Raw genomic sequence first — 17,795 nt, forward strand, 5'->3', positions numbered from 1 at the left:
TATAGCACCATGTGATCAATATCAACAAAGCTAATACTAAACAGGCATGACTAACAATATCTGAATGCAGAAAAATGAAAGAAGAAAATTTCATGAGGTGAAATAATCACACGTGTATGCAACGATACCCATGAACTTGTATCTGGAAGCAGGGAAGGGTTAAAGGTCAGGGTCTGATTTTGAGCAGATGTGATTTATGAGTGTCCCCAGGTGGAGAAGGGCGCTGCAAGAGGCCCAAGCAGTATGGCATGTTCGGTGTGAACGAACAGCGGCGTAACAGAAACCGAGGCTGGAATGACTAAGCGCAAACCTTGTTTGCCAAGCCAAGGGGATGGACTTTATCCCTTAGGCGGAGGCACCATTGGACTATATTGATTTAAGGATTCCAGTGGAGGGGGAAGGTCAGAAAGATCACAATGGAGTGATGCTGGGGAGGATTTGCTGAAAAGGAGAAAATCCCTTAGGAAGGTATGAGGACATAGCAGGGTGGCCATCTCCTCAAATGTTTCCTTTGAGGAAAACAAGTCAGTGGCCTGGGCTCAGAACTGCTCTAAGCCTTTCTTAGTATCATTGTTAACCTTTGAAAGTCTTTATGGATAACGGTCAATCATTACATGTGATGCATAATAAAATTAGCACTGTTTTCAAAAACAGTCCTAAATGCAGATGGAACTTTGTTTTCATCTCTCCAAGCATCACATACATAATGATGAGACTTGGGTGCATGCCAAGAACAATTTGAAATTAGAAAAACACACACACACATAAAGAGAGAGAAAACACCAAAATGTGTCAGTAAACCCTAAGTAAAGAGAATGGTAATTCCAAAACTGAGATTAGATCATAAAGGAAACAGAGGGCATGTATTTGGAGCAGAGGCCTGGGAGGCTGAGATGGAAACTGTAAACCTGCTGATTAGATTTGTAGGTATAAAGTTTGAGGCTTCTGCATGATTTATGTGGGTAACACTGGGTGAGTGGGTTGGTCAATGTGAGAGAAAGGCTAAGCCAGTAGCCGGCAGACATCACCTATGTCCAAAATCATCACAACCTATATTCAACACATTTTACTTATAGATGTCACGTTTTTTTCTCTATATTCTGCATTTTATTCTGTAAGCAAATAAAATAATCTAATTGTAAGTTCAATAAATATAACAATTTGGAAAGAAGTGATAGGAGCTGTTTATGAAAAGCAATTGTATAAACACGTAACAGTTTATTACCATGCCGGTGTCTTCAGTTTAAAAAGCTTTTCAGATGCTTGAATGACTCTCAAGTGGTCATTGGCCAGAACACTGGCCCCCAGAAAAAATCCAACTTCCCAGTAGCTCTGGAGTTTTTCCAAGTTTCCCTTTTTACCAAGAAGGCTACTAAGCTTCACCCCTAGAAGACGGACAGGAAGTACAACATTACAAACACACAGCAAGTAGGCAGAGCTGACTTTTTATTAAAAAACAAAATGAAGCTTTCATTCTTTCTTGTTCTGTTTCGGATTGTAAAAGGGGTTTGAGTTCATTGTAAAAATGTTAGGCTAATCCTAAAGGCACACAGAAGAAAGTGAAACTTACCATTAACTTAAAAACTCAAAGGTACTTGCCACTGTCACTTTGATGTACATCATTCCAGAATTTGTATGTATGTCTGTATATGCAAAAATTAAAAGGTGCTAACACCAAGTGCCTTGTTGTATAACCTCTTTCATTCCCTTAATATATCATGGATTCTTTAATTACTTGAAAGGGAAATATGCTAACATGCTATCAGTTAGTTGAAATATAAATGTGCACAGTATATATCTTTTGTAAGAGTAAAATGCTACAATAATATTATATGCAAAAAGAATTATATACTACAGCGTTAAAAATAAGGAAGCTGACAGAAAAATGTTCTCTTGACTAATGTAACAACATTTGAAATCAAGTAATCTAAATCCTCCAAGTTTGCTCTTTTTTACAATGTTTTGGTCCCTCTAGATTCTTTGCATTTCATTAAAATTTTCATCTCTACTCTGTCTTATATTATTTTTGCATTTGTAATTATTTTGCTTAAAGAGAATATATCCTTGCAGAATTGTTTAGTGCCACTAACATCCATAATTGTCAAGAAAATTATCTGAGATTTGGGAGTAGGAGAAAAAAAGGGGGGAGGCATCATTTCAATACTACATAGGGGTATATCCACTCAAGGAGTGTCTAGGAAAAGTGTAGTTAGTTCATCTCACTATTTTGTATTTATTAAAGATCTCAGATGTAGAGAAGTTTACTTGTTAACTTGTGGGGTTTTGTTCAATAGAGACGCAAATAATTTCTATCTAGTAAAACAGATAATCCCTAAGATTATGACCTCTTGAACACAAACCAGTTTTTTAAAAATCAAACTCAGAAATCTTATCCTAACATTTCTTTGTTAAATTATCTGTAAACACCCTACTTCTTAAATGCTCTTTGAACTGGACATATTCTCCTACTAGCTTCGGTACCAGCTGAGTTAACCAAAATGTCTCACAGGTGTCCGTTTTATAGTTTCTGAGTTATAAATACATTTTCTGAAAATTATACTTTAACAAACCAAATAATCTTTAAAAAACTTTATGCTACTTTTTATTATATAATTCCACTTAAGCCATGACTATTTCAGGAAGAAGTCCACTCTTCACATTTTGTGATAAGTTAAAAAGAAAATAGCTTTGTCACTTTAAAATTTTATGAGATAAAAAAAATTACACATGTATATGCAACAACATCCATGGTCTCCTTTCTGAACATAATAAAAAATATAATGAATACAAATGAAAGAAGAAAGTGTGTGAGAAAAATGAGATGGGAAAAACATGTCTCTACCAACCTCAGTTGAAAATGAGCCTCTCTTTATTGTGTATTATGTGCAGAACAATGAACCCAGGACTGATCTATCATTATACCATGTCAACAGGAAGTACAACATTACAAACACACAGCAAGTAGGCAGAGCTGACTTTTTATTAAAAAACAAAATGAAGCTTTCACTCTTCCTTTCAGATTAAAATAGCCTTGTTCTGTTTCGGATTATAAAAGGGGTTTGAGTTCATTGTAAAAATGTCAGGCTAATCCTAAAGGCACACAGAAGAAAGTGAAACTTACCATGAACTTAAATATTATTGATTAAATATTAATCAATAATATTAAATATTATAAATATTATTGATTTTAGAGAGAGAGAGAAACATCAATGATGAGAGAGAATCATTGATCAGTGCCTCCTGCATGCCCCCCACCGGGGATCAAGCTGACAACCCAGGCATATGCCTTGACCGGGAATTGAACCATGAATTCCTGGTTCATAGGTTGATGCTCAAACACTGAGCCACACCGGCTGGGCCATGTCAAACATTTAAGTAGGGACTAAGAAAATGTTTAATAGTAAAGGGAGTTCAATAATAGTTTTAAATAACATTTCAGATTTATTCTTCCATGCCAGAAGTTCACTCTGGGAGGGTGATATTTAGCTTTGGCCTTGGCATAAATCTATGATTATGACACCAAGCCATTCAGCATTTGGACAAAATGTTGTTTTTATGGCAAATAGTATTTTAGCATATGGATATGTCACAATTTATTTACCCAAATGCAGCAGATGACATTTTATTACTACAAACATTCCTGTACACATAATTTTGTGCACTTATTCAATTGTTTCTTTATAATAAAGTCCTAACCCTGGTCTTGCTTCATGCAGATGCACTGATTTTAAGTTTTGATACATTTGCCAAGTTGTCCTTAGAAATGTTGTACCAATTTATATTGTCACTGGTGGCACCTGACGATAATCTCTTGCCCACACCTTTCCCAATTATGGATACTATCCTGTCCTTTGATCTTTACCGATCTGATAGAGAAAGAAAATTGCTTTCTTTTTACCACTGAGATTGATTTTCTTTTCATGATTGTATTTCTTTTGTGTATTAGCTTTTATGTTCTTTCCACATGCTGCATGAACCCTGTTTCTACATGAAGATATTAATCTTTTAGGTATGAAGTTATGAACATGGCTTTAATTTTTATATTTAGAAGCTCCCCCCCCCCCCTCAAGGAATACAGGAATAAACATCACATGCCCCCCTCCCCCACATTTAGAGACCATTTCCATAGGAACAAGTCCCAGAAGGAACGTCGTACTTAGTGCTAGGCTACAATATTTTTAAGGGTCTTGATCCCTAGGGCCAATAGCTAAAGCACTATTACTGATGTACCTTTTTATACCTTTTTACCACTCCTTATCAGCTGGCTATTTTTCTTTAAAAAAATTCTGGCTAAATTTATACACAACAAACAGTATGTCACTCCTGTTTCAAATATCAATTCTTTGATTCAGTTGTCTGTTTCGGTAATTTAAATAGACAATGCTCTAATTAGAAGTGATTGGCTTCTAAGAACTAAAGACATTTTTAATAGTTTAGTTTCATGATAGATTTACAACTTGGAGCCACTATTAGATTCAAGGCTGCTTTAATGGAGGAATTTAGGAAACAGAGCCTTTATTGAACACTCATTAGATGCTCACACTGTGCAAAGCATGTTGGAAATGTAACTCTCAATTCATACAAACATACAATGAATTAGAGCTTTTCTCTTTTCTTCAGTAAGGAAAAAAGAGCTCAGAGACCTTTAACAACTTGTCTAAGGTCATACAGCCTCCATAAATAGAGGAGATTAAATTCTTTCCATTTCAATTTTCCATTACGGAGAATTTCAAACATACATGAAAAGAGAAAAAAAAAGTAACAATGAATGGCCATACTTTCAATTATTGCTAACATTTTGCTCTTGCTTCATCTTCCTGAATATTTTTGTTGCAACATTTCAAATTAAATTACAGACATCATAACATTTCACCCTTAAGTGTGGCAGCATACACCTAAAAAGTTCTATTCAATTATTGCACCTAACAAAAATAATGATCCCTTAATATTATGCAGTATTATCAAGTCCTAATTCAAATTCTCTAATTGCTTCCCAAATATCTCCTATAACTTTCTTTTTCAAACCAGAATCCAATCAAGAATCATTAATGGCATTTGTTTATTATGTTGCTAAATCTCAGTAACCACTCCACCCACACTTTCCCCCTGCCGGAAGCCGGTCCATCCTTGCTGCTTGACACAGTCGCTGCAGGAAAGAAACATCTGCACAGCATATGTTTCAAGGGACCTGGCATATATAGCATATTGTTCTTAATATGTTTGCTCTCCTTAGTGCCATGTGTTTTAACCAAGGTCACCTCTGTGAGAGAGGTTGTTTCCCCAGGTGGGGATTTTTCCCTGAGGTTAGGGAGGGGATACAACCCCTTAATTAAGTGCCAGGCGCGTAGTTAAGCTACATAATCTTTACTCCCTGGAATGGAGATAAGAAACGCCCTAACCTTTGGAATAGAAGTTGATAGGATTAAAACCAACTGGTATAAATACAGATGTAATAAGACAACAGAACACAGAACCTAGAGAGAGAACCTAGGGAGAGAACATGGCAAAAGATCCTGGACAGAACCTGGCTACAGATCCTGGCTGAAGAACCAAGAGACAGATCCTAGACACAGAACCTAGACACAGAACCTAGAAGCAGAACCTAGCGAGAGAACCTGGCTGAAGAACCTAGAGACAGGACTTGGCTGGAGATCCTATACAGAACCTGGCTAGAGATCCTAACCAGAACCTAGAGACAGGACTTGGCTGGAGATCCTATACAGAACCTGGCTGGAGATCCTAACCAGAACTTCGCCATTCCTTATTCGCCGACTCCGTCCACACCTTTGGGGACCCCTGGACCTGCTGGGGCTGGATCCCAACATCCCCCCATGATACTGAGTTTTTAAAGAGACAAGGAGGACGGTTCTGTAGAACATCCTCACATTATGGATATGTCTGATGGCGCTTCATGGTGATGTCTGATTTATTTTTCTAGACACTGTGATTCCTATTAACTAGATGTTAGATCTTAAATTCGGGCTACACATTTTTGGTGAGGCTATTTCACAGCAGATACTGTTTGCTCCATATTCACCACATCAGGAGGCCCGTGTGGAGCCATCCCACTAAGGATGCCAGTTGGATCACTGACAGCCTGGTCCCTGGAGGGGATGTACAGGTACGTTTGTTGCTTTGTGACTAACAAGCAATCTGTGAGTGAGCTTTGGTACCGTGTAAATATGGCAAATAATTTTTTTTTTTTACAAATAAACATTTTCATTGATTCGGGCCAGAATCATTATTTCAACATCACTATCAGTTTTATCATGCATTCTACTCTATTAGCTAGCACTCTTTTGAAGAATACATTCTTCTGAACAAAATACAGTTGGTATGTAGCATGCTTTAAGACGAGCTTTATCTCACCAACTGGATGAACTATAGAATGTCTTTAAAAAAAATGGAAAGTACTTAATTTTTCCCCTATAATACCCAATTTTCTGAGAAGTTGGTCACCTCGATAGATAACAAATGAGTTGATTTGTGCTTGGTGATGAATTTTGTTTTGATTTCTTTGTCTTAATTATCTTTATAGATTCACAGATTTTAATATTCAGTGATACAAATTTTATTTTTATTACTCCTTGAAAATGAGATTCAAATAGTGATTTGTCTCAATTCTAATCACATTGTTCTTTTATTATATCATCATTACTGATGGAGACCCAAATCTATAATTCTGACTCTCTCCCATAACGTGTCATAGAGTTAAAAAATTCCACCGAAAATGGAGCCTATAATTTCTTTTAAAAAATATATATACTTTATTCATTTTTTTACAGAGAGGAAGGGAGAGGGATAGAGAGTTAGAAACATCGATGAGAGAGAAACATCAATCAGCTGCCCCCTGCATACCCCCTACCGGGGACGTGTCCGCAACCAAGGTACATGCCCTTGACCAGAATCGAACCTGGGACCCTTCAGTCCGCAGGCCGATGCTCTATCCACTGAGCCAAACTGGTTAGGGCAGGAGCCTATATTTTCTATGTTAGTTTGCACTGGAACAATAAATATTAACCAGGGTGTTTTTCGAAACAGGTAAAATAAACTAAAAACTGATTTAAGTCCCGATATCAGGATTCTGCACCATAGTTGGAAACACTAAACAAGGAAATATAATAAAACATTTTTTCAGGAAGTCAGATGAGATAGAAAGCAAAAGTCTATCTACCAATGATTCTTTTTCTTTGTATAAAGTTGGATTCCCATGTAAAATATCAAGCTGTAATTACCAACTTTCCGGAGCTCAAAGGAAGATTCAAACTGTTGCCCAGCTGCCAGAAGAAGAACTGCATAATTAATTCCTGACTGTAGTGTAGGCTCACTTTCAAATGCCTTTTTGAACCTATAAAAAAAACAACAACAAATGTACAAGTTTACTTTCTCAGTCATGAAACTCTTGGTGTGCAATAGCTTCTGTTTGAGTAACTCCAACGCCTGAGTAAGTAAAAATATTCTACTGGCCTCCCCCCAGAATCAAGTGTGCTATTAGGATTTAATGCTTAAGTGACTGCATATTCTCACCCTCTGCTCCATTGTATTCCACCAGTTAACCTACCCTCACCATAGCAGCCCAGTCTTTGGAAAATGTCCTCTCTTCAATAGTTTACCATAAATGTGAGAGAGTTTGTATGTGCGCATGTATATGCAGTGGAAATTTTAAAATGAGAACTGTGCACATATTTTTAAAAGTGGTTTTATAAAAAGCCTTGAAAATACACAGAGCAATGAGGAGGATCATCTGGGTAACATACTAAAACAATCAGTTCCACAAGGGTGGTATAGAAATGAAATAAAGAACGTTAATTACACTAAGAAATTAAGAAAAACAGAGACTGTGCCTGTGCATACTAATTTTAGCTCAAAGTGAATAAGAAGCCTTTTCTGAATATGCATGACACTAAATATCAACCTTTGAAAACACTTCAGCATTGTAAAAGACTTCAGTGCTTGCATAGCCATTGTATTTTCAAGGTAACACTTCCATTCTAGGGTTTTTTTTTCACATACATCATTCAACAGGCAACAATATTCAATATCATTTCAATTGGGTGCATGGAGAAGAAGAAAAGTAAAATAAATGCCCTAGTGACTAATAGAAACTACTTAAGACAAACATAAAATGAAATCGTTATTTTAAAAGAGTCAGAAGGAGGACAATATAAGGATTAAATACCTCATGAATGACTATTTGATGACACAAGAAAAGGTTATATAGAAAAAATACCTTATAGTTTCAAGATAAAGGTGTTCATATATATATTAGCTTCAAACAGAATGGAAAGAAGGACATAATACAGAGCAGAAATCAATGAAATAGAAAACAGATATGCACCAAAGGTTATCAGCACTGGCAAAAGTTAGTTCTACAAGAAAATTAGTAAAATTAATAAACTCATAGGCAGCAGACTGAGAGAGAGGAGTGAGAGGAGAGGAAAAGAGAGAAAATACAAATTGAAGGTCCTACTGGCATTTAAAAAGAAGTAAAAGGATATTCAAAACAACTTTATGACAATAAATGTGGCAATTTAAGTGAAATAAAAAAAATTCTTGACAATCACATATTAGCATAACACACGGGGAAAAATGGACACTCTAAATAGTTCTTATTTATTACAGAATTTATAACAACCTGAGATTTTTGTCATCTATCTTCCCCAATAGAATGTAAGCCCCATGAGAGCAAGGAACTTGTCAGTAATATTGAGCATTGAATCTCTAGTACCTGAATCATCAGACTGCCTGACACATTGCGGGTGATTACAAAATACTTGCTGAATGAAGGGAAGATGCATCTACTTCTCACCAAGAACTGGGCTGAGACAAATGATAAACACAGCAATATGTAGAAGGTAAAAGTAATCTATTCACTTCTTTCAGTAGTCTAAATCCTGACCTTGACAAAAACCATATGATCAAAAAGCTACAGACTGCATTAAATGAGTGAATTGCATATCACCTTCAGTGCATTACATTTTAACATTTTTGGAATTCACCACTTTATAAAATATTGACAGTGTATTTCCTTGGGCCTACGTAGGGTCCTTTCATTTATTGCCAGGGAGAGTTCCGTTTTCTTTGAAGAATTGGTATATGATCTTTTTTTCACGCAACTACTAAAAAGCTTGAAGCTCAATTATACCAAGCATGCTGATCCTTATTATTGGCATATTTGTATTCTTTGGTTCCTTGGTGCTGATTTTCCATATATATTTTATCATTCCATTACTTTTTTTAAAGATTCAAACTTGATTAAAAAAAATACATATAGCTGTTAAAATACTGAAACCATCCATTTTGGCTAAAGATGATGCATTTTTGGGTAAGTGTGCCACAGTATTATATGACAGCAAACCCCGTGGCTTGAAATGCTATTCACGCCATGTTCCTGCATTATTGGTTTCGCTCCACTCCACACTGGTTTCCCTCCGGGATCTAGCTTGAAGGAGCAGCTTTCCCTGGGAATTAGCCAAGGAAAAGTACACGTAGCACAACCACAACAGGGCTCTTAAACTTCTGCTGATAATCAATCAAGACACACACCAAAACCTGGTGCCAGGGCGTGGCAATATATACTCTTCTACAAAGGGGAACAGTGTCCCTCTAACAAAAAAATACCATATAGCACAGATAACATTCAAAAAGCTGGGATTAACACCAAATGGTAAAAAGAAACCATTTTAGCTGGCTCAGATTACTAAGCACTTCCTAGGTGTAAGGCATTATACTTGACCCATCAGGCTTAATATTTCTAAATCTGACAACCCTTTAAGATAAGGAGGATTTTCTCAGGTTTACTGATCAGGAAACTGAAGCATGGAAATATTAAGCCATGTAATTTATAAGTGGTCAGGCAGGAACTTTACCTAGTTCTGCTGGATTCCAAAGCCTGAGCCCTCTTCTCTGTATCACTTTGCTTACCCATTGGTATGTGTTAAAAAAATTTTTTTTGGCCCTGACCAGTTTGGCTCAGTGGCTAGAGCGTTGGCCTGTGGACTGAAGAGTCCCAGGTTCGATTCCAGTCAAGGGCATGTACCTTGGTTGCGGGCACATCCCCAGTAGGGGGTGTGCAGGAGGCAGCTGATGGATGTTTCTCCCTCATGGATGTTTCTAACTCTCTATCCCTCTCCCTTCCTCTCTGTAAAAAATCAATAAAATATATTTAAAACAATTTTTTGAAGTCCTTTTTCATTACCTTTTCTTTTTCTTTTTTCTTTTTTTTAGTAAAAGGGAGTTGGGTGAAAAAGGAAAGATAATAAAAAATAAAAGTAGAGAACTGTTTTCATATTAAGGATAAAGTTTTTACTCTACAACAGAAATAGATATCAATGAATTCTTGCAAAGAATGGTGTTTGTCACAAAATATATTCGATCGATCTTATTAGACTAGCATTTGCAAAAGAATGATATGGCAAGACTGCTGAATGTGCCCATAAAAATGCACCAAATAAGAAATTTTATGTCGTCGAAAACGTCAAGGTTTTTAACTAGCAAGAGGATAAATGAACATGAACAATATGTTAGTTAGTCCTTACATAAAGAAATCTCTAAAAATGGTTACTATTTTAAACCTATCTATAAAGATAAATAAAATGCTTATGTGTGAGTGAAGCTAAATGAAAGAAGACTTCATGAAGAAAGCAAATCTTAAGGATGGAACCAGACATTCACATCTTAAGAGAAGTCCAGTGGCTTTGAGTAACTGCACACAGGCATTCCCACTACTGTTGATTTTTTTCTATTTTGGTACTAAATACTTGTAGAAAGAAGATAAGTAATCTGTATTCTTCAATTCATTATTAGATTAAAAAGATGAAAACTTCTCGTTAAGCTTTCAAAGCAATAGATTGTGTTCAAGGGTTGCTGCATTAGCACTGCATCTGTCAGCGGATTGCAAGCTAGCTCTAAGTACTTGATTATGGAGTGATGTCTTTAGAAGAAAGCCTTAGTTCACTTCTGGCATCTGCACTGAGACGTTCAACAAAGTCAAGAATAAAGGAAATATTCCTGAGCTGGTTATTTCTACCTAAAGAACATGTACTTGCTATCAAAGAAGAAACTAAGCTCAAGTCAAGTTCTTTCTATTTAGCTGTCATTTCCCCTCTCTGTGATATAACAGCTGTGATTCTTTCTGAGAGACATACAAGTAATTAAACTGAATTTCATGGTGCTTTACATCTCTAGGGATATTTCTGAAATTATCATTTTTATAACCCAGAGGTAAAGCAATACAGCATTAGAGAAAAGCTATTGCCAGATTACTTTGTTCACTCATCTGAAAATGGTGGGGCCCTCTATTTAATTCAAACTATGTATTTGTATATATTCCTTACAAAAGAAAAGTCAGAAAGAAAATAAAGAGCCCCAAATTGTTTTTAACTATGTTTTTCCAGTCCTTTTATTATGTGCATACTTCCCTCCCCCCCAAAAAGAGAATCATGCTCTTTATAATCTTTTAAACTTTGATATATTAAAGATTTTTAAAACACAATTTCCTTCTGGGTATATATCCAAAAGAACTGAAAGCAGAGAACTCAAACAGGTATTTTTTCACCAATGTTCAATAGCAGCATTATTCACAATAGCCAAAATGTGGAAACAACCCGAATGTCCATCGATAGATGAATAGAGAAACAAAATGTGGTGTATACATACAATTATTCAGCCTTAAAAAGAAAATTTTGACAGATGCCACAGCATGGATGAACTCAAGAGAACATCATTATAAGTAAAATAAGCCAGTCACATACCCAAAAGACAAATACCATAAGATTCCACTTATATTACTAGGGTAGTCAAATTCATAAAGACAGAAAATAAGGATGGTGGTTGCCAGGGGTTGGGGTAAGGGGAGAAAGAATAGGAAATTGTTAAACAGGTATAGAGTTTGAGTTATGCAAGAGGAGGAAAGTTTTATATGGAAAGTGATTATGGTAGCACAGCAATGCAAATGTACTTAATGTCACTGAATTAATTGCATGATTAAAAATGGCTAAAATGGTAAGTTTTATGCCATGTATACAGGGTAAAGGTGAAAGCAGGTTTACAGTTGTTCACATGGAAAGTAATACAATAATCTCTCTATATATAACCCTAATATGCAAATAGCCCAAATGGCAGAACTGAACAATCGGCCGTTATGACATGCACTGACCACCAGAGGGCACGTGTGGAACATGGCGGGCATTGGCCACAGTGGGATGGTGGAGCAGGTGAGCGGAGGCACCAGACCAAGGCGGGGTGCCAGTCACTGTCATCAGGGTGAGCCTCTGGTGGGTACTGAAAATTCTGTGCTCCTGTGCGCCACAGTCCCGCCAAGCGCTCACACCTGCTTCTGGCACCAGCCCCACTTACACCCGCTGCCAGCGCTGGAACCACCCACTCGCACCCGCTGCCGGTGCCCAGCATCGGTCCCAATTGCCCCTGAGGGCTTCTCCACCTCCCCCTGCTCCTGAGGGGCAATCGGGGCAGCAGCTGCAGCTTGCACTTGCTGCTGGCACTGGCCCCAATCGCTTTGTGCCATCAGTGGGTGCGAGTGTGGCCAGTGCCATCAGTGTGTGGGTGGCAGCGGGAGCGGGGCTGCCGGCAGACGGGGGATGGGGGGCTGCAGTGAGAGGGGCCTGGTGGGGGCACGAGGATGGACTGAGACCCGCCCCTGTGCCCACCACAGCCTCGTGGCCCACAGTTCCTTTTAAGGTGCACGAATTCATGCACTGGGTCCCTAGTTACTAAGTAATAATACAAGAATAAACTGTTTCATATTCTCACAACTAAAAACCTACTTTTGTCTCACCCTGTACTTTTATCACCAAACCCCTCCAAATTTGAATGAATGACATTCCATCACATGGGGATGTTATCCTTCATTTGGACATTTAGGTTTCTTCTAATTTTTTGTTATCATAAAATTCACTGTAGTGAACACTGTTGTATACCTATCTTTGTTTCTGTATGTGCTATTTCTTTAGGATGGTTTCCAAAGGATATTAAGTGGACTAAAGAACCTGAGTTATTTCAAAGCGCTTGATGCACAATGCCAAATTGCTTTAGAGAAAGGTTTTACGAATTAATATTCCCCAGAGAAGTATAGGAGAGCCACTTTTCCATTGCACCCATGCCAAAATAAAGCATTCTCATCTTTGCCAACTGATCACAACAAGAAAGCATAGCTCAGGGTTTTAACGTACACTTGATTGCTCCTGAGAATGAACAGTTTTTGCATGTTTATGATCAATCTAAACTTATCCTTGCAATAACTGCCAATTTTATCAGCTTAAAATGCAAAACCCACGTTTTAAGAAGATTGGGGAGATGGATGGAGACACTTCTGGGAATGCTCTGAAGAGGAGATAGAGGTGGGGCCAGGGGCTTAAACTTAATCAAAGCTTTAAGGATATGAAGAACAGTAAAGATGTAGGGAGTTTTGTAGTTTGTTTAACAACAAAACTATGGGAGCAATCTAAACACTTAATAAAAAGAAATAGTCATATTATCAATTATGGTTAACTGTTCAACAAAATGGACTCACTAAGCAGAATCTCCAGCGATAATGAACATAGTATTGTGAAAAGCTCCCAACTGATATGATGTTCAGCCAGGTTTCCATATTCTCCCATATTCTCCTTTTTCAGCATAATCCTGGAAAACTTCTAATTTTCTCAGTCATCCCTCTGACAACTATGTTACATAAATCAAGCTTTAGCTGCTCTCTCTAGGTGTTCAATACTTGTTAGCCACAATTAGGAAACCTCCACAATGACATATTAAATATTATCATTCCTGCATTTCAACTTGATCATGCTGTAACAGAGCTTCATCCAATCTATTATCCGCTGAATGCAGTATTAAATCAAGGTCAAGGTATCAATGTAGCAGGATCCTTGTTTACAAAGCAACCATGGGCATATGGTTTGTTTTACCCAAGTCTCCAGGTCATCCTAGAATTGCTGGCCCTTTAGGAGCCATCTACGCCTGCACACCAATGAGCTGGGGGAGTCATGCTGAGTCACTAAGAACTCTTCAGGCTTTCTGTTCTAAAAATAAAAATCATCCAAAAATGGGAAACTCACCTCATAGACACAATAAAAAACTAAACAAAAAATGATGTCAATGGAAAAAGGATGAGATAAAACTCTGGGGGGTATAGAGGGTAGTGGAAATAGAAATAACACAGAGAAAGATATCTTAAAGCCAATAAAAAGAATAAAGGACTAATCTGGCAAATGGAAATTAGACATAGATCTTTATTTGTAGGTTGATTGGTTTGTTATATAACTCTTCCAAAGTAAAGCCACGCCCATCAATAATATAAAAACTGAAGTGTTATTGGCACACACTACTGTTTGAACAGCACTGTCACTGACGTAAAAGAAAATTAGTTGATAAGGCAAAGCTGTCTCAAGTTACTATGGAAAAATGAACACATTAATGCTAAAAAACCAAAAAACCTTAATGCTTTTAATTTCCTGCCTATAGATCTACTTTTGGCATTACAACAGGAGAGACATGGTTATGCTAATTCAGTATACGGACACCTATTTTGCTTTCAAACTTCTGAAAATGACTTAAGAATGAGAATATCATCCCCTTAAGAATGAGAATATCATTATCTCTAAAACCAAATATGAGTCCAATCTCTGCCTATCCCCCATGACCCATGACAGCCCTGGCATATGAAATTCAAACAAAGCCTATATAAAAAGTATACAGAGACTCTATAACTTTTCCATCAGCTACAATGTTTAGCTATATCCAGAAAGAGAAAGAAAACTCTTAGGAATGTTTTAGGAAAAGGGAATTTTAATCTTATTAATGTCCATTTTGAACAGGGATAAATAGAACAATATATAAAGAAATGCAAAACATTTTCACATATTATATACTAAGGATATAACACCAAGTGCCTACTATTCTAGGACTTTAACGTATATTGCTTTATTTAATCCTCACAGCAGACCATTCATTCCTCCTAAAGTGATCATCTAAACCAGTTGTAATAATCTTGCCCATGATCTGTGTAGTATTGGGCTGATGATGAAATACTAGAAGCATAAAGAAATGTAAAGACAGTCTGGTGTACGGTTCCTTTCCTCTATGTCTTAATTTTATTTTTCAATTACAATTTATATTCAATATTATCTTATATTAGTTTTAGGTGTACAGTACAGTGGTTAGACAATAATATACTTTACAAAGTGCTCCCCCTGATATTTCCAGTATGGCGTAGGTTTTTATGAACCTGTTTCCTCAGCCCTAAGACAAAAATACAGAAAAGGGTGTCTTCCTTGCATCTCCAGACCTTGCTGTAGCTGAATTGGATTTATGCCTGAAATGGCTATAGGCATCTTCAGCACTAATGATGGAAAAGACCTGGCCTAGCTTTTTAAGCTGCCGGCTCAACCTACGCCAGACCACGTCCTATTTCGGAACTTCATGTTTTGAAAGATCTATTTCCTTTTTATTTAAATTCATTTGAGTAAGTATTCTGCTACTTATAGGATGCTAAATACATTCTAACTCATCTAGGTAAGTATTATTCTTATTTTTTAAATTAAAAAAAAAAAAAACAGAATTTCTGCCCTGGTAGTGTGGCTCAGTTTGTTAAGCACTGTCCCATGCACCAAAAAGGTCACCAGTTCAGTTCCTGGTCAGGGCACATGCCCAGGTTTCGGGCTCGATTCAATGTTCCTCTCTCACATAGATGTTTCTCTTTCTCTCTCCCTCTCCCTTCCTCTCAATCAAAAATCAATAAAATATATATATTTGTTGTTGTTGTTATTGTTGTTTAATCAGAATTTCCTAAAGGTTAAGTAATTTGCTTTAGTTTATACTGAGTGAATTTTTATCTCCTGTCAGTTTCCCAAAAGTTCATGCCTCTTCAATAAAATGGTATAGGCATTCCTGGAAATGCCTGTTTCTGAAATGTAATGAAAATAACACTGGATCTGAAAAAACACACACCTAGATTTTAAATTTAAAAAAAATATATGTTTCTTTAATTGATTTCAGAGAGGAAGGGAGAGATAGAAATATCAATGATAAGAGAGAATCACTGATTGGTTGCCTCCTGCACACCCACTACTGGGGATTGAGCCCAAAACTCAGGTATGTGCCCTGACTAGGAATGAACGAATTCAACCACTGAGTCACATAGGCTGGGCTAGGTTTGAAATTTTATTAGTCACCGGACATCAAGAAATTAACTTAAGTTCTTTGCGTTTCAATTGCCTCAGATGTAAAATGAGAAGAAAAATGTCTGCTTTGCCTAAGCCTTCAATATAACAAAATGTTCTGAGTGAGTCCTGCTGCATGGAAACTCAGCATAACTATTTAATAGTTATTTCATTTTTAGATTAGGTTAAAAAATTGTGGAAATAATCTTGGCAGTGAATTCTCCATGACCCTCCAAATCATGGTCCATAATATTTCCTTGGGTCATTCCGGTTAAATCTGCCACTTCAGAAATTCCGTGGCCTTTTTTAGGGTGTAAATCTAGGTTCTTGGGTCACAATATTTCATACTTTGAAAGTTGAATATCCTCCCAGGTTCACTCTCTTCTCTTGCTCCTTATTCCATACCAGCCCATAATATTATCTAGTAAGACTTATGACAGGCACCACTGCTGCTTTCTTTAGCTTATATATTTAACTATATAGGGAACAGCTATGATAAAAAGCTACAATCTTTTAGTAACTGAAAGCTAACCTCGGTTTATCCAGAGATCAAAAAGGCATTTTTCAGACCTTAACTTATTTTAGACACCCACAAGAGAGCTTCCGTGAACAAAATTAACTAAGGAAGTGACAATGAAAAACATCAAATGTTAGAGCACTGTTTTTTTATACTTATATCAGCAGGATGTGTTCATTCAAACCATTCACCTCCATCCAGGCAAACTTCAGAAAATGTAAACCATAAACTTTTTTTGTATTTTCTATTTTTGCACAACTCTCCATCTCTTCTAGATAAGACTCAACAATGAAAGTTTGTTCTAACATATTACAAGTCTGCAAACTTTAAATATCCAAGCTATAAACATTTTTCTTAATTTTCTATTTTTGCATTCTGAGCCCCAGACCTGCATTAGAGGGTCACCTAGAAGTAAAAGGGTGCCTTGGCACAGTACTTGTACCAAATACAATGCTCAGCGTGTAAGACGTTCTCCCTCCAATGTAGGAGGGACATTGAACTCTGTAATGATGTTAGAAAGGGGAACTGCCAGAAGGACTCTATGAGTCATTGAAATCACAACTGCTTGGGACTGTTTTTCTACTACGTTGAAGATCTTATCCTTAAACTTTCTGTGATCAGTAGACTGCTGTCTGTTCAAGCCAGCAGAAAATGAGTCAGGCCATGGAGAGTGTCAGTGGGAAGAGCCCGCCATGACATCCTACTCCTTATCCCAGCATCAGGGTTTGACAAGTGGAAACCCAGAGGCTCAAAAAGGTCAGTTGAAACATCCCTTCGGGACCCATGACTCAGGAAATGTGGTATCCAGGGTAAGTATGGCCAGGAAGCCTAATAACCTCAACGATACCCTTTGTGTCAGCACCCTGACAAGGTGCTTTTACTTCTCAGCCCTAAAAGAAACGGAGCTTGGGGACAAGGCCAACACACCAACACGCATGAGTGGGTTTGCAGTACTGAGGGAGTTGGATCAAAACACTAAGAAATACCGAAGTAGCTGTACAGTGAGAGGGCGTGGAAAAAAACACCCAAGCTAAAACGGAGGGAAACCTTCTTAGCAACCATTAGGGCAAAAGCATATAATGACAATAGTGGCAGGTTATAGA

General features: G+C 37.2%; 1 protein-coding gene across 2 annotated transcripts in view; it reads right to left on the reverse strand.

Moving 5' to 3' along the window:
• MAP3K5 (mitogen-activated protein kinase kinase kinase 5) overlaps positions 1 to 17,795 on the reverse strand; it is a 169,284-nt gene that overhangs the window by 70,134 nt on the left and 81,355 nt on the right. For both annotated transcript variants that reach the window (XM_070417761.1, XM_070417762.1), the window contains 2 exons: positions 7,236 to 7,348; positions 1,226 to 1,385 (listed from right to left, as the gene is read on the reverse strand). In XM_070417761.1, coding sequence (XP_070273862.1) covers positions 1,226 to 1,385; positions 7,236 to 7,348 — 273 coding nt within the window. The remainder of the gene's footprint in view (positions 1 to 1,225; positions 1,386 to 7,235; positions 7,349 to 17,795) is intronic.

This window comes from Myotis yumanensis, unplaced genomic scaffold, assembly GCF_028538775.1.
Source record: "Myotis yumanensis isolate MYYU_CA2020_CCGP unplaced genomic scaffold, mMyoYum1.0.hap1 SCAF_6, whole genome shotgun sequence".
NCBI classification, from domain to species: Eukaryota; Metazoa; Chordata; class Mammalia; order Chiroptera; family Vespertilionidae; genus Myotis; species Myotis yumanensis.